Below are 27,607 nucleotides of genomic sequence, written 5' to 3'. Positions count from 1 at the left end.
TATAACCCACCGAGACAGGAATCTCAACTTCCCAATTTCATCATTTGAAGAAAATTATAACTTTCAAACTATAAAAAATAAACAAATAAATGAAGCAGATATGAGCTTTTTGTAGGCAGGTGGGATGGAGGTGGAAGGGACAAACAGTACAGTAATAACTACTTGAGGCAGCATCTCTTCAGTCTGAATTAATTGCAGCCAGAACATCACGTCTGACCAGGTCTTCAACCCAATTTCTCTGAGTCAAATCCAGGGACGTGTTGATAAGCTTCTGTATCAATTTTAACTGATGAGAGTTGAGGACACTCAACAGTTTTTAGGACAGACATTCACAGCAGAGATCTTAAGATATGAAGTGACAGAGTGAAGTAGCTGATATTCTGCGGTTAACAAAATAAGTTGTATTCATGGAAAAATGTGTTTCTTCTGAAAATAGATATGAGAATTTTTCTTTGCGTTACAAAGGAAAAATCTATTAAAAATATTTTCTTTTGATGCTTTTCATGGGAAATACCACTTAATACCAGTTCTATGTAATAAACATGCTACACAGATCTAAGACAATCAACCACATCCAATATATTTGGTTAACTGGGAAGAAAAAAAAAACAACAAAAAAAAGAGAAACTCTAACTCTTCTCTGTCTGCAAATTCCATATTTGTACATGAATTTACGTACTATAAAGAAAGGGACTGAAAAGTCTACTTTAATCCTTCCCTTTTTTTTCTTGTTTGTTAAACTCCTGCTTTATTTCTGAAGTGCATGCTTTAAAGTTAACACATCATCATGTTGGTGAATTTCTATACATTGTCTTGTGAAATGTCTGGAATTAATATTGTGTATGTGCATATGTGTAGTGTATAAGACAGCACTCACATTAATAGAAAAGAGTGTTAAAGGACCAGTTAAACGGACAAGACTAGCGTAGCAGCTTTGAAAAGGAGTCTAAAATGCTTATGCCTACAGGACGGACTTCTTAGATCCCAGGTCCTTAGATCCTCAGACCCTTCAGTCCCCCCTCCCTTCGGTTTTACATGGAAACTGTAAAATCTCAGTTTTGGCATCTGCTCCAAGTTCACTCATAGGATCCATACACACATTGCAAAAAGAGTTAATTTACTGAGTGTTTTGTTTCATCTGTATCAGTGAAAAAGGCAATGACAGATAAAGCTTTTCCTCCAGAGCGCTTATCAACATCACCATAAACAGGGCTCCCATTAAAATATTACACTGGGAAGATTTGCTCAGGGATCTCAAAGATAGCATACATTCAATGCTTTGAACTGCCTGGGTAGTACCCCACATTCCCCACGCGCTCATCCCTAAACAAAAGGCAACACTTCATGCTCTCTTGCTAGTACAGGCCACAATCCTGCTATCAGATCTGTGTAGGTGGGTATCTGCACATATAGAGAGTCCCACTGAAGTCACAGGCACACAGGTCCACCTACACAGATCTGATTACGATATTAGGAGTTTGGCTGGACTCCATAGTAAGGGGTTGTCTACACTTGGGTTTTAGGGGTTTGGATGTTTTGTTTTATAAACTAGGATAACTACAATTCAGCAAAAGTTCACAGCAGACAGGCTGTGCTGATGCAAGGCACATTTCTGCCTTTCACCTCTGTTTAAAACACCTTGTCTACAGAAAGCAACCAAGTAGCACAGCTATTGCAGATGAAGCCACTGCCCAATTTTTAGTCCAGAGTAGTTCCCCATACAAATGAAATTCAGAAATCAGAATTGTTTTGTTCCAGAATAATTATGCTGCTAGTGTGGTGGCCCATCTATTCCATGGTAGCTAATTTATGGCACAATAGCCATTCTAGAAGAACTAAGATGGTTATACACCCCCATACACACACAGACAAGGCCATAAGGAATATGGGATAGATTTGAATGCCAGCTAAAAAATAGTGGGAGTCTTCCCACTGACTTCAGTGGGCTTTGGCTGAGGCATTAAGTAAAGGAAATTGCTTAATTCCTGTGTATTTTTTAAAAAAGATTCTATTAAAAAAAGAAATTGTATAAAACTGAGCTGCAAGCCTGCAGGCACTCAAACACGTGAGTAATCTCACCAAACCCAGTGGGACCCATGTGCATTTGTAGGACTGTGTTCTTGATGTGTGAAGACTACATCTATACATCAAGAGCAGACAGGGGAAATAATTAACCCTTAACTTTCTCACTGAAAAGCAGTCCAAGGGAAAATTTCAAAGCATGTTCAACTGTGATATATTCCTTGCTTTAATCTACCATCCTCCTTTTTAACTTGAGCAATATAAAATCAGTAGTGTGAATTAAGGACATCAAGGTGACAAGCACCGCAATCAACTCCTTCCAAAAAAACTCACTGCATGCTTTGTTTTTTCTGTGGGATTTATTTTATGGTTATTTAAGTTTAATCACCAGTGATTTTTTTTTTCTTTAAGCATAAAATGTTTCCATCTAAAAACTCTAACCAGATGTGGATTTCAGACTTCCAAATTTGGGAATGTTCAGATCAAGAGCTGTTGTTCTAGTCTTTTAGCCATGCTCATCACTGTAAGCAATAAAATTTTCAATTATTTCACCTTCAGATCATCAAGATGCTCAACCTATATTTGGCCAAAATTTGGCCAGAAGACCTCAGAAGATATTTACAGTACTCGGACCTAAATCACAAAACCTTAGATCACACAAGTTTTCCACAGTTGTGCTAATTCGGTTATGAAAGTTTAGCAAACTTTTGATGCATATCTCATATATCGCAACTACTCGGCTGAGAAGTTTCAAAGTTGGTATACCTGCCTCTCCTCAATTTGCTTCATAAATTGCAAGTTTCTAAGAAGAGGGGGAGTATGTTCCTTTTCCTTTCTTCCCCTGGATTCTGTTGGTTGCTAATCCCATTGTTGAGATGTTGCAGAGATAAGCAATCCCTTCCTGACCCATCAGTTCGGTCAGCCCTGAGCAATTCTCAAAACAAAAGAGAAAAATAAGAAAATATTCCTTGTATTAAGGCCCTTGCTTTTTACTTACCATTTCATAAACTTAATTTAACCTTTTAATAAATAATTTAACCATATAATAAATCGCTATGTAGATGTTATTTAAATTATTCTTAACTCTTCTGGCTATGGAACTAGAAGTTAACCCAATGCTTCCTAATGTAGTAGTACCTTTACAGAAGTGACTTAAGTTCTCCTCCTCTTCCATATATCAGTCTTCCCTTTCCCCTTTCAGTCACCTCTACAAATCAATTCACTCCCTTCAGTTCTTTTTGCTTCTCCTCCATGGAAACTAAGTTACCTGCATGTTTCAAACATTCCAGGCAACATGTGTCTATTGTTGCTACTGGCTTGTGCTTACATTTTGTAGAACAAGATGTTTGAGGACTGCTGCATAATGTACAGTCAGCAGCACAGTTAAAGCCTCCCAGCACTACAAGGCAATAGAGCAGGATGAGACAAACAAAATCCACTTTGCACTAACTCTTTAGGGCGCATACAGTGATTTTAGAAAATAATATTACTTAAAAGTAAATGTAATATATTGCACATAACATTATGACACATAATATACATTGCACTTAATGTAGCATATAACAACAACATATGTGACATACATTTTGATTCCAAATTCAGGAGCTGGTATTTATGTCAGTGGCAATTAGTAATGGAAACTCCCATTGGTTCTAAGAAGAATGGATTAAGTCCTGATGCTAAGATTTGAACACTCACAAAAATCCTGAATCTATAGACTGTGGGAACTGGGGCTGTTTAATCTGGAGAAGAGGAGACTGAGGGGGGATCTTATTAACATTTACAAATATCTAAATAGTGGATGTCAGGAGGTTGGGACATCCCTTTTTTCTCTAGTAGCTAGCAACGGGACAAGGGGTAATGGGATGAAGCTGGAACACAAAAAGTTCCATTTAAATATAAGAAAAAACTATTTCACTGTTAGGTGAGGGAGCCCTGGCACAGGCTGCCCAGAGGGGTTGTGGAGTCTCCTTCCTTGGAGATCTTCAAGACCCACCTGGACACGTTCCAATGTGACGTGACCTAGGTGAACCCGCTTCTGCAGGGTAGTTGGACTAGATGATCTCTAAAGGTCCCTTCCAACCCTACCATTCTACGATTCTATGAAATAAAGAAACAAAAGCACATGACTTCCTGAGATACAATCCTGAAACTCATGCTCTCATAAACAACCTCATTGAGAAAATCCTACCCAGGTGAAAGTTCTGAATTGTAAAGAATTACAAAGACCTCAAGATGATCAAAATGCCTGGAAGTATATACTGAATTGAGATTGGCCTACAGAGGGGGAAAAAAATGTCTGGCATCTGACATGATATATGAGAAGAACTCAAGCAGCAAATGGAGTCCTTCTAGGCACTATAATCGCACCACCCTACAAACAGCTCTTGAGCTGAGATTTTGGAAAATGTAATTTTCTTGGTGACAACAAATTCCTGCTCTCACAAAGGCTAAGTTGGCTGTCAGATCTTGGGGTTCACTAAAGCAGCTTCCTATACTGACTGAACTCTGCCTCTCAGCATAATTGTGAAGCATTCTGTGCCAGGATGATTGCAAAGACTGACGTTCTCTTTGAAGAGAAGAAAGCCGATTTATTGGAACACTCACTAGTCATTTGGTTTGGGGTTTGCTGTTGCACTACATCGCTTAAATTCTCAAGGAATGACTAACAGGGATCATTACACTGCTGTATGAAAGTGTTTGCTTGATCACAGAATCATTAAGATTGGAAAAGACCTTTAAGATCAAGTCTAACCACTAACCTAATACTGCCAGGCCCATCACTAAACCAAGGTGACCTTGTACTGCCTCTGTGTGACTGTTGTGAGCCCATCTGGAAGTTCAAGACTTTCTTTTCAAGTCTGTTCTGTCCAAGAGCCAACTGTAAGGAAAAGTTTACTTGTCTGCATCTCCTGTTAAAATTTCCACACTGTAAAGATGACTCTGTTCCTTCTCCTGCATTCTTAATGATAAGACAGGTTCTATAGTCCAGATGTTGGCATTCTTTACAACAGCAAATACAGCTTTCTCCTGGCTGACAGCTTGGGTGACGCTGAATGGGTCGGCATAAATGGGAATAATCCTGGAGTTTGGGTTCAGTGAGTAAGGGAACTACAGCCATGCTTATCATTAAGGGTGTGCTTCAATGTGTTGTTGAACAAGTGCCCAAAGCACTGAACGAGAACAAAACAGGTTGGTATTCCTATCTTAGGATGGCAGATGCTAAATAAGCTGTTCTGCTTCCACTGCTGCTCCTCCCTGCCTCAGTTTCCACATTAGAAAATCAGAGTAAATTACACTGATCTGTTTTGTAAAGTCTTTGGAAACAGCAGCGGAAACACGAAACAAAAGCTGTGCCTCGTTCCACCAGGGGCCCAAGGCCTGGTTACTGCTCACTACAAGCTTTAAGGTACCAAGTTAAATCCATCTCAGGAAAGGCCTTATACACACTGGAGGAAAGATGGAAGCACCACTGGAGCAGTACCTAGCATGTAGCATACACATTACAGGTCTGCAATAAGAGAATACCCAGCTGTATTGTCTCTCCTCCCAGGGCCAGTGCATGTCCTAGATGTGATATGAGTTGTTCTTCACCCCCCATCCATAATTTTTATAAGGGCTGCGTGTATACCACAGACACATGCAGCAGACCTACCAGTGTCCATCAGGTCTAACATATCTATGCTAGCAGAACTGCGTACCATGGACCCAACCATTCCGGTAAAACTGCACTTACGTTGGAAGAAATTGTTTCACAAGTGGACAGTAGTGATTTTTACAGCACTAATGATTTGCTACATGGACACATTTATCCTCAGACCACTCTGTCAATACACTCTGTCTGCTATTCTTGTCCATGTAAAGCACTGATATAGCTTCAAAAAGATTTCTCTTCCTTTCTCTGGCCTGTACTCCCACACTTTCAGGAAGCTGTTTGAGCTTCTCAGGCTCTCATTTTCTGATCTGCTATTCCTACAGACACACACACACACAGAGTCCTCTAGCAACTCTGCTTCAAACCACAGGTGGCTATAAATTCACCACAACTACAGGACCGTGGGAGTGAGGAGGGTTACACAAAAACTTGTGGCATCACTATTTGAGATGTAAGTGGCGAGAAATACCCAGTTCCAAGAAGTGTAGAGTGAGGTGCATTTAGACTCACCACAAAGTGGCTGCAAAGTGCAAACAAAATTCCTCAGGGGTCTCCCCGGGAAAGAACACTCTTCCAGGAACCTATCCCCCTGCCCTTTCTCAAAGCATTTAAGAAACCCAAGTTCTTCATAGGGATACCCCTTTGGCAAGAAAAAATGCTCAAAGGAAGCTCTCTCCCCCAGCACTTAAATGATCTTTGTAAAGCTTTTGAGTGAAGCTCAAATTGGCACCTAACTTCCCAAGGAAACCTCATCTCACCAGTAAAACATGCAGGAACAATCTTTGGGAGTAATGGGAGAGGAAATAAAGAAGTGACCTGTGAACAGTTGGAGATTATTATTTACGCGGCTGAAAACATCCTCCCACACACATACACACACCTTTCTTTGCCTGCTATGCTACTCCCAAGTAAAAACTGCACAATAGTGTTGCTCGAACTGCTCTAATCCAAGGATGGATCCAACAAAAATGACTCTCAAACTTAAGTAAGCCCAGAAGGGGCAGATCCAAAATCCTCTGTCCAGCTGCTCATATAACCTAAGAGAGCTGTAGATTCTGTACGAACAGTTGCAGCTTAGGAAGTACCTGTTCTCAAACAAGGTGGCAAACATTGATCATTTTAGACTAGGAAAAGAAAAGAAAGGGAGTAATCCATGGGAAAGAACTGTGAGGTCAGAGATACTGTTCCCTAACAGAGCTGAGAGTCCATACTACCAGTGATGAAGCAGCACTGGAAGGACTTATTTCAGACAAGCAGAGGGGGCGACACGCAGCCTTTCAGCAGGACTAGTGTGGAAGTACATTTCTAACTCAAGGATGTCCATTCCTATGTTCACTCAAAAAGAATAATATTTACATATTTAGGACATTTAGATATTTAGGAGTTGTCTTTCTTAATTACAATAATCCAAAAGCCAATGGTTATTTATTCATAGGGAAGTGTTCTAGCTAAGGCTTCTTTCCTTTTTAAAATTAAACAAAATGAAAACATTCGATACTGGGCCTCTTCACCATCTGATATCCATTCAGTCCATGCTGAACAGGTCTACAATACTACTAGTATATCTTGGCACCTGGGTACCTTTGTACGGGGTACCCTATACAAAATGTTTGGCAAGGGGTGGTAGAAGAAAGGGGAAATCACACCTCTGAGTTGAGACCAAAGAGATAAAAATCAATACAGACAAGCCCTTTAAATCCGAAAAGGGTTTAACAACAAATGGAGATTTCTTCTTATCACAGTACACACAAGGAACTGATAATAATAGTCAGATGAACTGAAGACAGGTGGATAGCAGTCTACCAAACTAATGAAGCAGCTCCTGCACCCATTTTATATTTGTCAGAGGTGACATGAATGTTTTACATTTTGCAGGTAGCGGGGGGAATCCAAATCAATTTTCAATATGCACACGCATGAAAGACACGACTCATCTGAGTAAGGTCAGCCTTAAAATCCATTGAGCCTTAGTTGCAAACTCTTGAGCTGGTGCAGGGGAGTAGAAAGGTAATCAGATAACAAGTCATCTCATGCAGCTGCAGAGCAGCAACAGCATCAGTGTTACATACTGTTTTGAAGCAAGACTGGTCAGTGAGTCGCCTCCCTCACCAACCAGGCTGCACATCAGATAGAGCCAATCATGTAGCTCAAGAGATACAGCATCTGCACAGTATCAAGCAGTCACCAGCATTACTTGAGACTGGACTGGGATATGGATGGATAGCTGGGTGGGTGGGTGAGTCTAGAACAAAATATCTGGAGGAGTTGTCATCTACCTGCCACGCAGCTGTCACAGGTCAGATGTAAAACACAGGTTAAATAAATGCAATAGACTCCAGTTATGGATTCTTACTAGCCTCTCTGGCCTTAAAAAAAAAGATGAAAGAAAGAAAAGGAAGAAAGAAGTGTTACTTTGTACTACAAGATCCTATTTCTGGTGCTCTTGGTGTCATCATCTGCTAACAAGAAATTATCGTTATTAGAAAACACATTGTCCATACTGTGAGGGAAAGGTGTGGTGGTGTTTCAGTCAACTTCCTCAGTTTAGTCAGGAAAAAGAACAAATGAAGAATGGAGTTCTGAAATGCTTAATTGTTCTGCTTTGTATGAGAATACCTCAAAATAAAAAATAATAGTAACTAAAAGAAAAAAAAGAGACAAGCTGACCTTGCTGTTTACAAATCCCTAGCAATTTGACCAGACTTCTCAGATTTTTTAGGTTTTTTTTAAACCAAAGACATTATTTTTCCCCTCATGTTCGAACTTTCAGAAAATTAATTGAAAGTAGTGATGTTACCTTTGTGACAAAATCTGTCACTTGACCAGTTTTCATTATGGCCACTGCCACTGACTAATAATGGGTTTTCCTTTATCAGTTATGTCTTGCTTAGTTATCACTATAGGCTTCAGTTATTAAAACCTCTCGAACCCAGTGAAACACAGACATTAGGTCCAATAAAACATGATTGTTTTACAATTTCTAGTAAATACTTGGATCTTGAAGAGTGACTTCTTTCCTTCTTTAGCTGCAGAAGTTTCTTTAGCTTTTCAAGTAAATTTGGACAAGGGAGAAGAATTTCTCAAGTCTTGGCCACCATGATCATCTAAGCTGCTATTAGCTGGAAGGAACTGTTTAATTGGGAACTACCCAAATCATCAATGCTGGGGTAATACCAAACTGATAGCTGAGCAGTTCTACATCATGTAGATTTTATTGTTGTTGTTGTTGTTATTCTTATTAAGTAATGAAAAATAATTTTCATTAAATTTATTATCCTAGTGATGGTTCAGGCCTCCTATTGCATATCAGTCAATACAGTGGTATCTTCAAGACTCCTTCTGACAGAGTTCAAGCCAGAAGGTTTCTTTAAAAAAAAAAAAAAAAAAGGAAACAAACTCCCAAAAATCATTCCCCAGTACCTAGGGTACCTCAGGTCCTACTGCCAATAATTCTGTGATACTAATCAATCCAGTAATGAGCTAGGGTGTGATCATTATTAATTATTTGTTTTATAGAGGCAGAAGTAGTTTCCACCTGTGATCAGACTCCATTTTGCTAGGCATTAATCTTTATGGAAGGGCAATCACATTAAACCACTTCAAGGTCAAAAAGAACACAGTGGCAGAGTAGGGGCTGAACCAAAACCTTTTGTATTTCCATACAGCACCTTTAACTCAAGCCTATCCTCCTTGTCCAGGATAACGAGTATATGCACCAGGCATATTTTTATAACCACGTTGTAAGGCTAGCATAGAAGACATAAGAAAATCAAAACAAGATCTATGAGCTGGCCTAGTTTTCTATAGAAAGGATGCCACAAATACCTTTCATGTCAAATGCAATACAGTGCATTTATACCAAGTTCCTGAGAAAGTTGCCCTGAGCACAGCTCACAAGGATCTGTCATTTATGGATGAAACCTATCATTTCCCTGTTTGCATGTTTTGAAGACACAATTTTATATGATAATTGAAACTCTGAAATGACCTCTAGATTAGGCACGTGAGATGAACTTCCTCCCCTGACCCAGAGAAGCTTCATGCTTTGCTGCATGGTTAAACAGTTCCAGACTGTCAGCATCAGCAGTACAGAACAGCACAAAATCACAATGAAAGTGGGGGGGCTTGGCATTCAGTGTTCTCAGACTCTCTGAGAAGACTCAATACATGTAAGTGCTTCCTTTTATTAAAGCAGTGTTCTCCTACACTGCTTTAATAAACCCAACTGACAAAGCCAAGGTGTGCTCAGACATGCAAAGCAAGCCCTAGTATGGTTGGAAGCCCACAAATGACAGCAGCAGGGCCTCATGCTGATACCAGACGGCTCATTCATACCTCCAGGCAACAGCTCTACCCTTCACACTAGAAGAGCAAACCATGCTGCTTCAGATCCTTGGTGTATGCCAGCATAAAGAAAGGAGAGATGGCTTCTTAGCAGAGAAACCTCCATGCTTTCCTGAAGCAGTGACCACTTTTCCTGTAGCTATTCTTTCTAACCTAAAGAGACAGCTCTTGTAAAGAAAGTAGGCATCAGTGTTTCAAAGCTTTGGTTCTGATGTCAGGTAACAAAATTCTGGCCAAAGCTTTACTCTGAGTTTCATCAGCATTTTAATCCTAGATCAACCAGCGCCACCACTGAAAAAACATGCCCTGTCCTCCTCATCTTGCTAGCTGCTTGTCCCCACCTCCACATCATGCTTTGCCTTGTGCTAGCACAAGCCGTTCACCTTAATCCAGATCTGCCACCCTATCAAGTGCAACCTTCCACAGAAGGAGGAAGGGTGGAACAAGATGTTTCACCATACTGCCATCTCATCTTGAATTAAGAGTCTCAAACTACTTCTTCATCAGAACAATTCTGCACCTTTGTAGTGACTTTAAAGAGTGGTTAAAACCTGTAGAGAAGTAACCAGCCCCAAGTCAGCCCAAGGGTGAGATATGGGGAACTATTCCTTTCACAAAGACACTGACAGAGGCAGGGAAGGATGATGTTGACAGTACCAATTTTCACTTGCCTCTCCGTATCCTGAGCAGGACTCTATATGCTTAAAGAGGCTCACCTCTTATGATGCCAAATCCCACAGTAATTCAATAGAAAAGCAGTTATAGCATAGTCTGAAACAGTCCACTGCCTCTTGCGTGCACTTTACAGCAACAAACAGAGCAGAATTTAGGGAAACTACCCTTACCCTGTGTAAAGGGAAATGACAGAGAATACAAGAGGCAAAAACCAGAAGGCTAGGTATTTGTTAGCCACGGGAAAAACAAACATCTCAGCACAAATGACTTCTGTCTGGAAAAATGCTTGAACTTCAGAGCTTCTTAATAAGCCTACAGCCAGAATAATTAACAATGGACAGCAGCAATACCCAAGATCAAGACATGGTGAGAAGGCAGTTAACGACCTGGTCACGCAAGCAGCCTGCTACTTTTACACACTGGGATCTGTGCACTGCCTTTTCATTTTAGGCAGATGCTATGCAAGCCAGCAGCAATGGGAAATCAGAAAGGCTAAGATTATCCTTTCATCTGACACACTGTTAAGAAATCAAAGTTAAAGTACTTTCCATTAACGGTCTAAATCACTTGAAGTTTACCACTGTACTGCTACACAGATTATCAAACCCTCGCTTTTTTTCCACTGGAAGGACAAGATCAGATAGAACACTGCTGCTTTCTAAAACCAGGCATATCATTTAGCTCCTATTTCAAGTGACTTGAAGAACAAACAGACTTTGCGATCTCCAAGGGCTGTGTTTTCCCAGTACCCTCATCACGGCCACTTTTAAGGACTGCAGCTTCAAACATGTGAAAGGTGAGGTAAAACCTGAGGTACAAACCCAAAAGAAAACACAGCACGTGCACAAATAGGCTATTCGTTTGGAAATGTGAGAAAGGGGCAGGCTGAGCACTGATAAAGGTAGGCACGAGAAAATTTAGCCCTGCTTCAGCAGCCTAAATTCAAGAGTGCATTGTTAACTGTTCATTTGTCCACAGATGGCATTCCAGCACCCACTCCTGCAGCACCATGAGCCACACTGATACCTAATGCCTGAGTGAGAAATTCAGGAGTTAAGTAGTTGACTTTAACCAGCTAGGGTATCAGTAAGTCAGAAATTAAATATGATTTACAGAACCTAGGTGAATAATATAGTCCTTGGTCACAGGATCATGTTACTGCTGTGCTTGCACACTGGGTTAGGAAAGTGCATGTACAGACTTTGCATGTGGTACACAGACACACTGTAATTCTCTTCTGTACAGAAAGATAAAAATTAACTTCTTTGTTTCTAACACTTGTAAAACAGAACTCCTTCAGCTCTCAGCATCTTTTGGGAATTTCTGCTTCTGTTCTACTGTGTTGGTAGCTGGTATAATGTCTTCAGACATTCAGGCTCTATAGCCCCAGAGGGACCCGTCCAAGCTGGTGCAATGGGACAGGACCTCAGGAGATAATTAAAGGTGAGGAGGTTGTGCAGCACAGTCATCACCATCAAGTTTGGCCTAAAGACGGGCAGGTATGTAACACAGGAGAGAAAGTTGCTATGGTATCTGCCTGCTGTAGGACACCATTCTATATGCAGGGCTTGGTAAAGGACACACAAGCATTTTCAGGGTTGGGTTTTTTTCTCCTTTCAGCCAGCTCACCTTTGTAGTTCTAATTGCCCACTAACTGCATTAGTGCAGGACAAGCATGGTTTGAGAAAGAGCTCAACTTGCACAGAAGGAAAACACTTGATGTACACAGGGTCCCAAGAGAAGGTCCTGTCTGACGGCTTACTCATTTCTTAATTGTTATGTGTAGAAAAATGAAGTCCAGGCACTCTGTAAACAACACTTCCTCCTCAATTTTCTCAGCTATTAGGAACTTGAAAGGAAGAGTCAGCGATTGAAAAGCAAAGAGGTTGAACTATCAAATCAAGATAGTCACTCCAAAGCAGGTTTCAGACATGCTGATGGAATAAATTAATGGAAGTGCTGGAATTGTCCCTGTATTGTATAACACCTGTTCATCAGCCACACAGTCATGCAGTTACGTGTTTGTGCCATCCAAACAAATGCATCCTCATCTTGCAAGGAACTGTGTTCACTTGTCTTTTTATCAGCCATCAGAAGAGGTGCGGCTGGCACAGCACGTAGCATTTGAATTATCTAAGAATCTAATTATTTTTTTTCCACCCTCTTTCAGCCAGATCTTGGGGAAAACCTAGAGAAATAAAATAGGTCAGGGCACTTTACGCCAATAAAAGGCGTCACAACCCAAGAGGAGAGTCAAGGATAGGAAAATCCCCAAGAATTTTCCTGAACAAAATTTACTGACAAGTCCTTCATAACCTGAAGAACATTCGACTCATGAATTTCAGATGGTCGAGTTACCTCTGCTAAGGAAAGATCACAGCAAGATCAAGTAACAAGAGCAGAAGGTCTCACATGAGAAGTTTTCTCAACTGTTATTTTTCCACTTGTCAGAGGTGTCTGTAGGCTATCCAGCACAAAAGTATGAAAACCTTAAATGAATATGGAAAAACACAGTAGTTCTGGTCAGCCCAAAGGTCTGTCTAGGCTAATATCACTCTCCAGCAGGAAATGCTCAGGGTGAGAGTATAAGAACTAAACTCTCCCTTGCATACTCCCCTAGCAACCCACAGGTCAGAGGCTTTCTGAGCCCAGGAGTGCCACTGTATCTTTGCAATTAATGGTCAGAAATAGATCCATCTAGTATAAGCTGTCTTTTGAAACCACTTGCCTGTTTGGCCTCACATTACAACACTAGGCAGTCAGTTCAGTAACCTCATCGTATGTTGTGTGAAAACATATTTTCCTCTGTTTAAAAATGCTGGATGCTTCCATCTGATTCTCCCTATTCTCATATGATGAGAAATAACCTTTCCCAATCCAGCTTCTCCCTGCCTCTGCCTCTCATAACCTTCCAAAGCAAATTTTTATGACTTTTACAGGAGTCTTCAATGGGCCCAGCCACTTGCAGTTGCTGCCATAGCAAAGTTCTCCCCCTCAATTCCTAACTCCTTCACTCTCAATCCCACCCTACTTCCCTGGCTCCTATTTTCCTTCCTCCACTAACCACCAGTACCATAGCTTTGAGTAGGTGTGTAGAAATATAAATACCAGATCTCCTGTTTGTTCAAACATCTCCCCATCTATGTAGGCGTGGAGAGTCACCCCCTGTCAAAGCTCACATCTTGCAGCACATTTTTGTGTGTCTGGCTGTGAAGGTGGATTGGCTGAGAATAGCATACTCTGGGAGCTCTGGTAGAAATCAAGACAGAAACTCCAGGACTTCTCACCTGGACTCTTAGCACCACCAGCAAGTGCCTAGAAAATGCTGCAGTTGACTAGTTTGTTGGTCCAAGCTTTCAAGACTATGATGAAGTTTTTTTCTCAGACAACAGACAGTGCTCAGTGTCCTTTGTACACAAATCATCCAAGGAGCCATCCCAATGTCTTTTGATCCCAGGCTTTCACACGTTCTTCACCACTGTGCCAACCACTTGCTAACAATCTGCATCTACCTGTGTTTATTTTTCAATTGAGGTGAAGAAAGTGATAGAACTTCAATTGTTGTTCAGGGGAAGTCTTTTTCTCCTTTTCCAACAAAAAGGAAGCAAAGGTCCACACAGCTGAATGAATACAAAGTGTTCTGTGGACCACTGACGGTAAATGGACTGAGGATTAGGAAAATTCACTTTAGGCTGAAGGAAACAAGACCTGTCTTTCGTCAGTATTTAAATCTGCCTTTTAACTGGACTGCTGGCAACATAACGTTTTACCTCTTAGGGACACGCAGTAGGACCATGAAGTTCTCACCCTAGTAAGCTGGACAAGCATACAAGTAATGGGAGAGGTCAGCCTAAGCACAGTATCATCTGCTAAGCTAATAGTGAGGTAGTCTCAGATAGGCAGCAGACAAAAGGCCCAAGGAGATCACGTTGGTAGAGCGCAGCATTAATTTCCTGCAAATACAGGTACTGAGAGACTACAAGAAGCAAGAAGCAACTCCACTCCCCACTTGTGAAGTATGGCAATCCTAGTTCCCTACCTCACGGGGAATTAGCCGTGATAATAAACATATTAAACATTGAGCTAATGTGACTTTTGAGTATCTTAGAAAGCATATAACACCTCTACTAGAGGACACAAAACTTGCTTTTTCAGAGCCTTTTAGAATCATAGAATGGTAGCGGTTGGAAGGGATCTTTAGAGATCACCTAGTCCAACTCCCCTGCAGAAGCAGGTCCATCTAGATCAGGTCTCATAGGAACGCATCCAAGCAGGTCTTAAAGACCTCCAAGATTTTCTTTCCAGGAGCACTAATACTATAAGAGTTTTGGTTTCACTGATAAGTAAGAAGCTTGTTCTTCATCTACAACGGCTTCCCCTCGTGTTTGCAAAGACAAATCCTCAGACTAAGCTGGAGAAATAACCCTCACGGCAGCTGATTTTCAATTGCTTCAGCCCTCTGTGGCTAAAGATGGGTCTCACCACTAAATCATATAATGAAAATTAGTCAGAAAGAAGTTCTGACTAGCACTGTGTTCAAGATCCACCAAGGCACTATGTCTAAACATGTATAATTTTTCTAAGCAATTTCTTTTAAAAATTCTATTTTGGCAGGGGAGTAGAGGTTTCATTAAAAAAAAAAAAAAAAAGCCAACTAAGAAATGTGAAACTAAAAGGTGATGAGACTAAGTCATAACTATAATAGCAGAAAATAATTTTAAAGGTAAATTCCAAGTACAAAACTTAGTGCCAAAGCATAAAAGAAAGTCCGACCATTCAAAGAAGTGAGACCCAGCACTACACACCTAGAGCCCAAGCCTGCCAAAGAGCCAAGCCAGCTTTTGGCAACAAATACAGAGAGAATATTTCCTCCTTTCAGTTTAGTCAATTAGTTCATTACAATGACTACTTCACCCAAAGCTGGAAAATGCTTTGGAGTTGCAGAAGCAGGGAGTTTGTTTTCTTCCTCCAGCCAACAAATAAAAACGAGGAGTGAGGGAGTAAAATCTACTAATATTAGATCAGCATGACAAGAAGCAATCAGTGCAATTTTAGAAAACAAACGTTTCAGTCACTTAATAAAAAAGCTTGTTATTTATTAAATAATATTACTTCAAAATACACCAAATATTTTCCTTTCATGTACAATTATGATTTTTTTTTTTAAGAACTACTCTTAATGCTAAGGGTTTTGATGGGGGGGACTGTGTTGGTAACTACATTTCAGTTCTCAGCCAAGTGCAGTCTATCATAAACAGCACGTAAAATATTAAAACAAAATAAATCAATCATCCAGCAAATAAAGTAATTTGTTATTTTTCAAAATCAAAACCTAACTAAACCTGTATGAGGCTATTCAATTACTTTTATAGATTGTATAGATTAGCAGAAAGGAGAACTAAATTTAGCTTAAAGGCCCTATCTATCTGCACATCACTATGTTTTAATGGCTATCCAACACTGTGAATCACTCTCCTTAGGAAGAATAACTTAAAAGTACACATGCAAAACAAAACCAGAATTGCTTTTGTATATCCATTAAAAAAAAAAAAAAAGTCACAATCAAAGACTAATTCAAGGTCTGTACAAATGACAGCATCTCTGTGCAAGTGAAACAGTTCAGTGACTGCTTGCAACATTTCCCCAGGCAGTGAAAGCAGCAACTCTTAGGACCGTGGCTGCAAGCTCCGGTGTGGACACCATTTGTCACATACGTGAAAAAGAGTTAATGTATCAGGAACACATTTCACATGGGTGATAATGGGAACCGGGAGACCTTTGGAAAAGCATAGGTCAGCCCACAATTTGGCTCCTAAAAGCAAACAATGTCTCTTCCCCATAACCAGAAAACTTCCCTTTTTCAAATGCTGATCTGTAATTCCTCTCCCATGTACTCCCTGAAGGTTTTCTCTTCTTTCATTTGAATCTGGGTAATTAAAGCAACAAAGCCAATTTCTTGCTAGTCCCAGCAATCCAGACCGCACAAATCTCTCCAAGACACAGACACAAATTCTTCGTTAGCACTCTTCCCACTTACAATTAACCAGTGTTCTTGAAATCAAAACTGCTTGAGCTCAAACTTAGGAAACAATCTGGAAGAAACTAATAAGCACTTCAGACCAGACTTCCAGGGTGCAAAATTTTACACTGAAGCATCTGAATGCCAATACATCATCAGAGCAAGTGTATCTTGCCTGGGATCTCATCCCCAAAAGACAAGAAGTTTCTGTTTCAGGAAAGACTTAACAGACAGAAAATCCAGTCTTTCCCCTGTATATATTATAGGGTCCCCCCAATGCCCCCTCCTCCCCAAAGCGGGAGGCTTAATATCTTCTTTTTATTCCTCTATCATCTCTTTCAAGTCCATTTGTAATTTCTTATGCCTCCACAGCATGCTGCAGCAGTGAGTTCCGTAATTTAACATGGATGGAAGAAGCATTGTTTTAATCTTGCTGGCTGGTAATTTCATTGCCTGCTCTAGATTTATACTATCACAAGTAATTGCTCCTGATACTACAGTACTATGCAAATCTATAGATTTCTCCTCAGCAGTCTCCTTTCCAAGCCAAAGAGTTCTAGGCAATGCAGCTTCCTATGGAAGTTTTTCCAGGAAACTTCACTACTCATTTCTGTATCTTCCCAATAGTGTACTGGGTTTGTGTGGGGTTTTGATAGTGGAGGAGGGGCTACAGGTGTGGTTCCTGTAAGAAGCTGATAGAAGCCTCCTAGGCTCCAAGTCACACTTGCCTCTGGCCAAGGCCGAGCCAAGCAGGTGCTGGTGCAATAAGATATTTAAGTAGGGAAAATCTGCAGCAGAGAGGAAGAAATAGGATGGCAGAAAAACACCCGTGCAGGCACCAAGGTCAGCAAGGAAGAAGAGGAGGTGCTGTTGCTGAGCAGAGATCCCCATGTATCCTGTGGTGAAATGGCAGGTTGTTGCCTTGCAACCTATGACAACGGTGGAGCCAAGATTCCCCTTGAGCTCATGGAGAACCCCACATCAAAGCAGGTAGTGGTGCCCAAAGAAAGCAATGACTGTGGGAAGCCCACAATGGAGCAGTCTGTTCCTGAAGGACTGCAGTCCATGAAAGGGACCCACACTGAAGCAGTTTATGAAGAACTGTAGTCCATGGGAAGGATTTGCATCAGAGAGACTCATGGAGAGCTGTCTTCTATGGGAGAGATCCCATGCTGGAACAAGGGAAGAATGTGAAGAGTCCTCCTCCTGAAGAGAATACAGTGGCAGAGATAATCTGTGATGAACTGATTGCAACCCCTATTCACCATTCCCCTGCTCTGCCTGGTAAAGAAATCATGAGTGTTAAGCCTGGGAAGAAGGGAGGGGTAGGGAGAAGGGTTTTTTAAGATTTAGTTTTATTTTTTCTGTTCTCCAACTCCGGTTTGATTGGTAACAAATCGATTTTGTTTTTCCCCAAGTCAGATCTGTTCTGCTTGCAACCGTTAAGTGGAAAGTAATCCCTCCCTGTTCTTGTCTCAACTATGAGCCTTTCATTATATTTTATCCTCCCGATCCCATCGCAGGGGAGGAGTGAGTGAGTTTTGCTGCCAGCTGGGCCTAAACCATGATGGGTACTCAAGAAAACACACTTGTAATTAGAACTGGTACACGGCATGGATTCAAACTGCAATATACAGATGACTTCTGGTTTATTTCCTGCTCCTTTCCCACCATAGTTCGATTTTCCTATTTGACCCCAAATTGAAAACTGAGCTCAGTTTTTTCCTTTATTCACCAAACAAATAATTTCCTAAAATATGATTCCAGCTGTCAGACCACTTCTGGGAGTTCTATCACCAAAAAGGAACAAAAAGCTCAAGGAGACCTCACTGTTTCTCTTCTATTTAAGAGCTAAGAGGAAAAAAAGAAAAACCTGCACTTTGTGCCCACTTCTCTGAGCCTGTGAAACTCAGACACTGTCTGTCAACATGGTTCAGTTGGCTGTGCTAATCGGCTGTGCATACACTATTAATTCACTCTCTTCTTTGAGGTTTAAAAGAAGTTGTAATTTGTCCCAGTTGGGAGGTAATAAAAGCCAGCACACGGTCAGTCATGGATGGCTCTGATGACTCAGCTGGTGTGAGGTAGCTTGCTAAGACGCTATCTCCAGTACGTTTGAGCCCAGTGTTTACAGTGCAAAGTGTGATACATATCTCGGGCCACATGACATGAAATATTTTACAGCCCATAACCTTCTTCCCCTGGAAGATGCTCCCAGAGTCTTCCCCAAGCCCTCCTCCAGAGGAACCCATTTGCTCAAATCATTTGACAGTGACACAACCACTCAGACTGCCAACTGAGAAATATCTTTTACACCCACCAGCACTCCTGTTCCTGCAACCTGGTGCCTTTCCTGGCACTCTGGAAGGAAGAAGCACATCCTCATCTCCCTGTGAAAACAGTTCAGCCCTTCATTTCCTCTCTCCCAGGGAGAAGGCAAGTCTGTTGCTCCACAGTCACAGCGACAGCCCCAATGGGGCACCTAGCACCTACATGTGCCAACACCACGATGCCCAACCCAGCACAGTAGTGTTCTAAACGGGAGAGAGCTGGTCCTCTGGAGCTAGGGTGAGGCTGCTGGAACCAGAGCCACCACACTAGAAAGGCAGTGGCACAGCTGACAGTGGCTGATCAGTGCTTAACCACGTCACTCTGCAGGCTTCAAGTTGCAATCAGTCTTGTGCAGCGGTGTCCACTGGAAATATCCAAGCAGCTTCTCATACCTGTGATATAGGAAGGACTCATCTGCCAGGGAATGCTTTTCCTGGCAACTTTCAGTAATGACTGGGACTGACATTCTTACCCCAGAGCCTCCAGTTCCTGACACTCTACCACCTCTAACCTCGTCCCCTGGGCAGGTCTGAGAAGGCCTGGCTTTGATCATGTTTTAAAGCAGGTAGGAAGATGAGAACTCACCATTCAAAAGGGAACATGGTAAAACACCAGTGACCAGTCCTAACCCACCAGAAGAAAGAAGCATTACATCTGTCACAGGGGAATCCCAACCCAGACCTCAGATGAGTTCCCAGAACATGTGAAGGAGCTACCAGATACATATAATGTATACATATTGCTGTAATACTGAGTTTGCTCCATTTGACCTCCAAGCACAACAGCAGAGCTTGACAGTGCTCTGTCAACGACAGAAACCACTTTTATGTGAAGATCTTTTCAGAAGAAAAAAAAAAAAGGAAATGCAGTTTACAGACACTGAATGCCTTGTTGTGGGCCAACTACTAACTGGATAAATCTATCTCTGAATTTAGTACTACTATCTCTGGCACTTCCATTCAGTATTTATTTGGTAGAACTCCAAGCTCCTGGATTTCCGCAGAATCCCATACCCTTTAAAAAACATTCCTAGCTTCTGTTAATAGAGGATCTCACTGAACATATAATGGAAAAAAGTCACTTCAGCCATACTCTGTTAAAACACTAACTATATATGGAATCTCACTCTCTGCTGCATTCTATCAGTTTTAAGACACTACTTACTGGATGTCAGTTGGTTTCCTCCAGATTAAACTCTCAAGATCTTTCAAAACAAGTTATTTCCAAGCTAGATGAGACCCCACCTGATAGCTGGGGGCGGGGGAGTGACAAAAGAAAGAAAAGAAACCCCATCAACTCTATAACCAAAGCAGACCAAAAGAAAATCCAAATGAAAAACCCTAATCAAACAAACAAGAAAAAAACACCAAGAAATCACTCATAGTTCAAACTTCTAACAACATTTTATTTTATTTTTAAATTAAAAATATAAACTGTGGATTTAATATTAGCCAGTTGTTAACAGTTTACCATGTAAAAAGCCCAGTTGTCACATTCAAAGTATTTTTGTAGGAGCTGTACTAACACTTAACTCTTGCAGTCACACCCAGTACTACTCCTGGCATTATACACATCTTTAAAATTATTTACAATGCTACTTATTTCGTGTGTAAACGTTCCACAGAACACCAACATAAACACCACAGTGAGAATCTCTCACACACCCATTTTCTCTCCAGGTTATCTTCACTGGGACAGTATTTGCACACTGTATGAGAACAACACTGAAGCAAGGAAACTGCATGTGGCTTAACAAGGAATAACCTTTAGAAAATCACTTAGATGAAGAATCATTTATAGCTTTCCTTAATTGCTGTACCCAGTTCACTTTGGAGTTCAGTAGCATTACAGAAGGGAAGCAATACTATATATCAGTGAAAAGCTTAACTTCTTTCAAAATCCTTTATTTACAGTTGCTCTAGACATTCCATAAACAAGTTCAACTTCAGCTGGAGTTTTCTGCATCTGTTTTCCTGCTAGCAGTGACATTTTTGGAAAGACAACAACAAAAAAATCAGGATTATCTAGCCTTGAGTTCTATATGTTGCTAAAGAACTAGGAGGGTAGCCGTCCTCTCTTCCCCAATAAAACACACTCTGAAGACAACTCAGCAACACCAGAACTAATATGATCTAGATTCGACTTGGATTTTAGACCTTAAAAAAAAATAACCCACGATAGCAGGAATTGATTGCCACAACTCTGTCGTTACAGGCACAGGAGTTTTGACGGCCTATCTGGTCTCTTTGCTCAGGCTAAACCTAAGCATGTACCTGGGCTTCATTTGGCTTCTTCACAATTGCCTAGAGAATACCCCACCTGTGGGCTACCCCTCCAAAGGAGGGTGGCCTCCTTCCCTCAGGAGATACAGGGACACATCGCTGCCTGAAAGCTAACTGCTATGACAACACTAGCAGCTGACCACCAGCCACTGCCTTTGCCAGTTAGTCCTCCCTTGTCAGATGATGAAGGTGTTATCTGATCTATCAGAGGGATGCCCTTCTACCTCCAGGGAAAAATAACACCTGGGACAACTGAGTACACAGCCCGCTCTGCATTCAGCCTCAGGGAGCCCCAGGAAGGACAGCACTCAGGGGAAGGCAGCAGCCATGGCTCAGGCAGCCACAACCGGCTCCTAGCTTTCCCAGGCACTCCTGCCCTGGGCCAGGGAACAGCATTGTGGCAGAGCAGCTACACCTGTACCACATGCCTACCTCTCCTAAAGCAGAGTTCAGGGCGGGATGTGGGTAAAGAAACACCTCTGCCCACACACCGCCGATCCAGCCATAGGGATATGGTGAAGCAGTAATATCTTGCTCTCTACAACTGCTCAGCAGAGTTAGGGGGCCCCTATCAAAAAAACCCAACAGTCAAACAACCACCATTGCCCCCAGCCTACAAACACCACATGCATCAAAGAGCCAGGAACAAATCAGATCTTTCAGTCACTGATTTCTGTAATAAAGACAATTTGTTTTCAGGCTGCATTACAAATACTAACCCTCACTACTGTCCTGCAAAGGTAAGTTCATTATTTTATGCCCATTCCCTAGATAGGGAAAGGAAAGGCCAAAGCAAACATTTTCAGAAGCACTTGCTTTTGAATTGCTGTCACTCTAGGGATGCCCATCTGAAGGCACTGAACCACAAATACTGCAAAACACACACATGCCCAAAAACATCCCAAAAACCAAATTAGCCCATTTTTGGATTGCAGGTCAGAATCACACTACTGGCCAAAAACACAGGTGCCTTAGCTCTCCCTTCTCACAGTTAGCAGGTTTTTAGGAAGGCTTTTGTCACAGGACTTCAAAAGGCAAGCACTCAAGGACCCAGACAACTTCTAGAAAAGGCAGAAACTTCCCTTCTGTGTAACTGTAAAAGACTTCTTCTCCTGCTTGCCATCATTTCTGTGATCAGAGTGCTGCTTAGCCACCTCCCTCCAAAAGGCACTTTGAGATGCAAGGTGTAATGTGCATGTAAATTATCATTAAAGCATCCTCTGTTTAATTGGGACATTTCAGATTGGGGCTGCTGCTTTAATGGGTTGCCTCCCAGGAAACTGACTTAACTTGTAATGACGCAGTGAACAGTAATGACCAGTGTTTAATTGGGGCAGTGTTAGTAAAATTTTGCTTCAGAGAGATTAAATTTAGCTGGTGCCAAGGAGTTAAGTGATTAATCAGGTGTTAAATAGTATGTACTTCTAAACAGTGGTCCTTTCCCATTCAGTCTTACACCCACTGAACTTAATGAGGGTTTTGTCATTGACACTAAGGGAAGAATTCTCCTCCTCAGTAGACAGGTTCCTTAATAAATATTAAGGAACATACTCCACACTAACAGATACTCAGCTTTGGTTAAGGGTAACAGGATTCTGGCTGTGTGGTTCTGAACAGTCCCTCAGCATGGGAAGCTTTCATTAGGAGAGAGCTTTTTGCAAAATCACTATCAACGAAGTATTAGGAGACATAAAGCACTACTCTAACGTTAAGTAAATCTAGAAAAGTCAGTTAAGATTGAAAGCTCAAGTACCATACAGATTTTTTTACCTTCAGCTTACATGATCAGACTTTTTTTTTCCCCCGTCACTTTTTTTTAAAAATTATTACAAAGTACATCCTCAAATCCAAAACAAGCACCAGTGAGACAAGTCCTTGAGCCACGGGATTCTGTGCGACTCTCACAGTGTCCACACAATCACAAAGGTCACCACGTACAGCTCACTGTAAGAGAAAAATGCTCATATCCACCAGAGTACAGCTGCAGAGTACAGTCGCATAAAAACTCCACTGGAGTCAGCTGCACAACCTGACTCACAGGAAAGCTCCATGCCTTCAGCACTACTCACAGAAAGCACTCTCTGCTTGAGCATCACAAAGGATGTACTCAAGAAGCCTTGGTCCAGGAGATCTGAAGCAGCCAATAAATTCCCAGTTTTACTTCCCCTACAACTCCAAACTTGTGCCAAAACAATTGCTTATATGGTTGCATGGTACATCAGACTAAGTAACTGGAAGTGCCAGATTTATAAAGATACTAAAAAATGAAACAAATTAAATTGCTCCCAAACAGATCCTTCTATTTGCCTACTGAATTTTGAGACACCACGTGACACCACAGGGATATTCTCAGGGTATTATCAATTCAGAAAAAGAAATGAGGAGACTCTCATAATCAGAAAGCTCCAGGTGAGGTTTTAAACAGAACTTATCACCACATAGATATTAATTAATCACAAAAGTCAGCACCTGGGCCCATATTGCTACTCCTGTCTCCCTGTGTGCTTTTGCTCTCCTGTAAGCCTTTGCCAAGATGTTTTTACTCTCCTTGTGCCTTAGTTCTCCCATCTGGGGGAGGAGTGGTGAGGCCTAAAAATCACTTGCCAACAACATATTGAGTGCCAACGTTGTGGCAGCACTTCATATAATCAGCTACCTGCCACGGCCCAGGATCAGAGGAAGAGGTTTACTATCAACACAGGCATTCATTCCAAAAGCTAGGATAAAAAACAAGTGTCAGAATACAACAACCACACCAGAGGTCCCCTCACAGCCCACCTCAGAGTCAAAGCCCTCAGGCCCTTTCAGGCTGGAGTATGGCACACTGACTATTCTATCAGTTCACACAGAGAGTATGCTTACACCCTAAGGTGTAGCAAACACTGAGAGTCCAATCTTTACGCTCATCTCTAATGCCCAAGATCTTATTTTCTAAACCCCATCGTTGACTTCTCTCTGCAGTTCTAGGCTCTTTCAGCACACACTTAACTTCCTTGCTGCAATAGCACGGTTGGAGTTACTGAGTGTGCTTGCCATCAGCCAGGCAAGCACACACCCAAGTGTTGGCAAGATCAGAATCTTAGCATTGTATTTCTCCTCTCTTGGAGAAAGAGTTAATTTAAGTAAGCACACATACTTGCCACAAAACAAACAATATATATTCCCACATAGAGACTGATAGGTACTTGACATGAACCAAGATATTACTGCAAGTTTATATTGACTACCAGTAGTTAAATATATACCAAAACCTCCTCAAAGTCTTCCTAAATTATATTAGGGACCTTCTCTAATAATGAGACAGAGAGACTGCAAACTGAACAGCTTGGACATAAACACTCCCTCCACTGAAGCCTTCCATGGCTCATCACGTTACTGTAACATTTATTGCAGGTACCCTTGCCCTGTGTCAGAGGAAGAAAGGAAAATATAAATAAAAAATACATTTACCAGCACTACAGCTTCTATTTCATAGGCTCCTAATGAAACTTTGCAACAACCTCACAGCACAATACTTGGCTGCTTTTCAGCACAACAGAGCAGCTTAAGCAGCAAAGTTGGAGTAAAGTGTGGAGCTTAGTCCTCCACCTTGACCTCATGCTCCATGCCACAAACCAAGCTGGTCCAATGAAGAAATGATCAACTGTACTTGGATAACCACACTACCATTTAAACAACTCCTCTTAAATTTGCCTGCTGATCACAATCACATTTAACTCTGTCTGGTTGAAACAAACATCAAAAAAAAACAAAGGTCATTAGTAAAACCAAAGAGAAGGTTACCCAGATTGTTTTGACTGGTGAAGAAATGCTATCATTTCAAATTCACATTTCTATGTGAATGTACCTACTTCCTATATTTAAATACTTAAATAATCACCATCTGAGAAGCCAGTAACAGTAGATTCCATCCTTCAACAAAGGTAACTGCAAGAATCAGCATGTAAACAAACTACATATTAAAAATAAAAAGTTTGGACCATGTTTAGAATTAGTTACTTCAAAAAAGAGAAAAAATGAAACAAGTTTCCCAGTATCTGCCTAAGCGTAGTGAAAATTTAGCATTTAATAATTTCAAAACTCAAACAGAAGTTTGCTTCTATCTCTTCTGATATGTAGCTGATCTCTTATAGTGTGATTCTATAACATACCTTAGTGAGGTTCACGAAGGACCAGTTTTACTGTTCCCAGAATCAACAGTAGTTTGCTGATTTGAGTAAGAGCAGAAGCAAGACTTGTATTTTCAAAATTACACATGTTGAAAACAAGGAAACACAATTTGTATGACACTACTTTTTTGTGACATTCATTTGTGTTCTTCTGTCCTGAGAACACATCCTACCTAAAGCCACAGGGTTTACAAAAAAAACCCCACCAGCTTTATTTAATTTTATATATATATATATATATATATATATAGGGATCCGTTTCATTAATTGTACACATTTTCCCTGCATTAGCATTTTGCCATATGGTAACGCACACACAATACCCCATTATCTGATTTGTCTATACTACGCAAAGTCAAACTAGACTCTCTATGCCATGAGACTTCACGGGACACAGGCCTGAATGCATTTAACTCAGCAAGAGAAAATAAACCCAGAAGTTTTCAAATTGTGGCCATACTGTATAGAATGCAAGGCTCCCACTATAAGCATACACACATACAGATGGGCCATACTTTTAAGCTGAATATTATTCATTCCAGGCCTTTCCCCTTAGAGAGAGTCTGGAAGTCACCTTTTCCTTCCAGGCAGGGAGAGATAACCGCTAGAGCACTCTTAGTCCAGCAGAATCAGTCGGAAACAGAAGAGAGATGCCTGGCTGGCAACAAGGCAAAGCGAATCCTGAAGAAAATGCATGATTGGAACAAAACCGAAGGGTGAGGGAAGAAGAGAGGAAAGCATTATTTCTAGCGGGCTGCTAGATAGGAACGGTCTGGACAAAAAAAGGAAACTCAATTTTGTTTCCATTGTCTCAGCTTCATACCGCCTCCACTTAAAATGAGAAGCTTCACGGGACAAGCCCTTCTTAACAGGCCAAGCCACGGAGAAACACATCCCCCGGGCCGTGGCAAAGCAAGACCAAGCTTCCCTACCTGCTGATGGGCAAGCGATGCCAGCAAAAGCAGTAATAAAATAAGTAATAATGTGAATATTAAAAAAAAAAAGCAGCAAAAACTAAAGCCCCACAGCCCACTGATGGTGAAGGCGGCAAGCGGCTGTATCTCCCCGAGGGCAGAAAACTTTCTGCGAAGTTGCCGGCGGGGGACGGCGGGCAGCTCCGGGGACGGGTTTAAAGTGACCCGCGTGCCGCCGACTCCCGCAGTGTGAAGGGCCCCGCCGCGAAATCTCGTCCGCGGCGGCTCTGCTGTGCGTGTTGCCCCAGGGCAGGCGCCCGGCTGACAACCGATGGGAACCGCGTCCCTGTGTCCTCCTCCCGCGCTTCCCCCGCCCGCGGCCGGCCGCCCGCGCGGGGAGCTCCGCGCTCTTCACTGCCACGGCTGGGGGCTGCGCGCCCCGCAAACGTGGGGGAACCCCGACCCCCTTCGCCCGCGACCGTCCTTCACCCCGAGAGGAGGGGAAAAAATAAAAAATAAATAAAAAGAAGAGGAAGGAACAGTTATTTTCACCCCAACAACCCCGGGCAAACCACAGAGCCCACCGCGCCGAGGTTGCTGGCGGGCGCGTCCCGCGCTGACAGCGGCCGAGCAGAGGAACAGGGCTTTACCTTGATGCAACACTGAGCAGGAGCCTCAGACATCTCTCAGGAGGGAAACGGCGAAGCCCAGCGGGGCGGGCGCGGGTGGACGGGAAGTTCTCGGGCTTTCCCCACTTTCCGCTCCTCTCCCGGCCCGGCGGCGCAGCGCAGCGCAGCTCGACCCGGCCCGTCCCCTCAAGGGGAAGTTACCGCCGCCACCATGGCCCGCCGGCGGGCGCGGCGCGGCCCGCGGAGCTGCGCGGGGGAGGTGCCCCACCGCCCGAGACCCCTCCTCAGCGGCGCCGCTGCCGCCGCTCCTCCGAGGGCGCGCGGCCGCTGCCGCTCCCGCCCCCCCGCGCGCGCCCGGGTCCCTGCGCGCGCGTGTATGTGTGTGTGTATGTGTGTGCGTGCGTGTGACTGCGCGCTCTCTGCCCGCGCAAGTCCGTGTGTGAGGCGGTGCGCGCGCGGCACGGGTAGGAGGACGGGGGGTTGGAAGAGGGGGGAGGGGGTGGGAAGTGCAGGGGGAGGGGCGGGGGCTGCCGGCGCGGCCCCGCTCCCCGCCGGTGTTTTCCTTCC

At 42.4% G+C, this 27,607-nt stretch overlaps 1 protein-coding gene across 3 annotated transcripts in view; it reads right to left on the bottom strand.

The window, feature by feature from the left end:
- Positions 1–27,373, bottom strand: part of ETV6 (ETS variant transcription factor 6) — a 136,411-nt gene extending 109,038 nt beyond the window's left edge. For all 3 annotated transcript variants that reach the window (XM_062007139.1, XM_062007146.1, XM_062007155.1), the window contains exon 1: positions 27,062–27,373. In XM_062007139.1, coding sequence (XP_061863123.1) covers positions 27,062–27,094 — 33 coding nt within the window. In that variant the 5' untranslated portion in view covers positions 27,095–27,373. The remainder of the gene's footprint in view (positions 1–27,061) is intronic.
- Positions 27,374–27,607: the final 234 nt, after the last annotated feature.

Source organism: Colius striatus, chromosome 1, assembly GCF_028858725.1.
Source record: "Colius striatus isolate bColStr4 chromosome 1, bColStr4.1.hap1, whole genome shotgun sequence".
Classification (NCBI taxonomy): Eukaryota; Metazoa; Chordata; class Aves; order Coliiformes; family Coliidae; genus Colius; species Colius striatus.
Note: the sequence above shows the minus strand (reverse complement) of the source record. Positions and strands in the feature narration are given on the sequence as shown.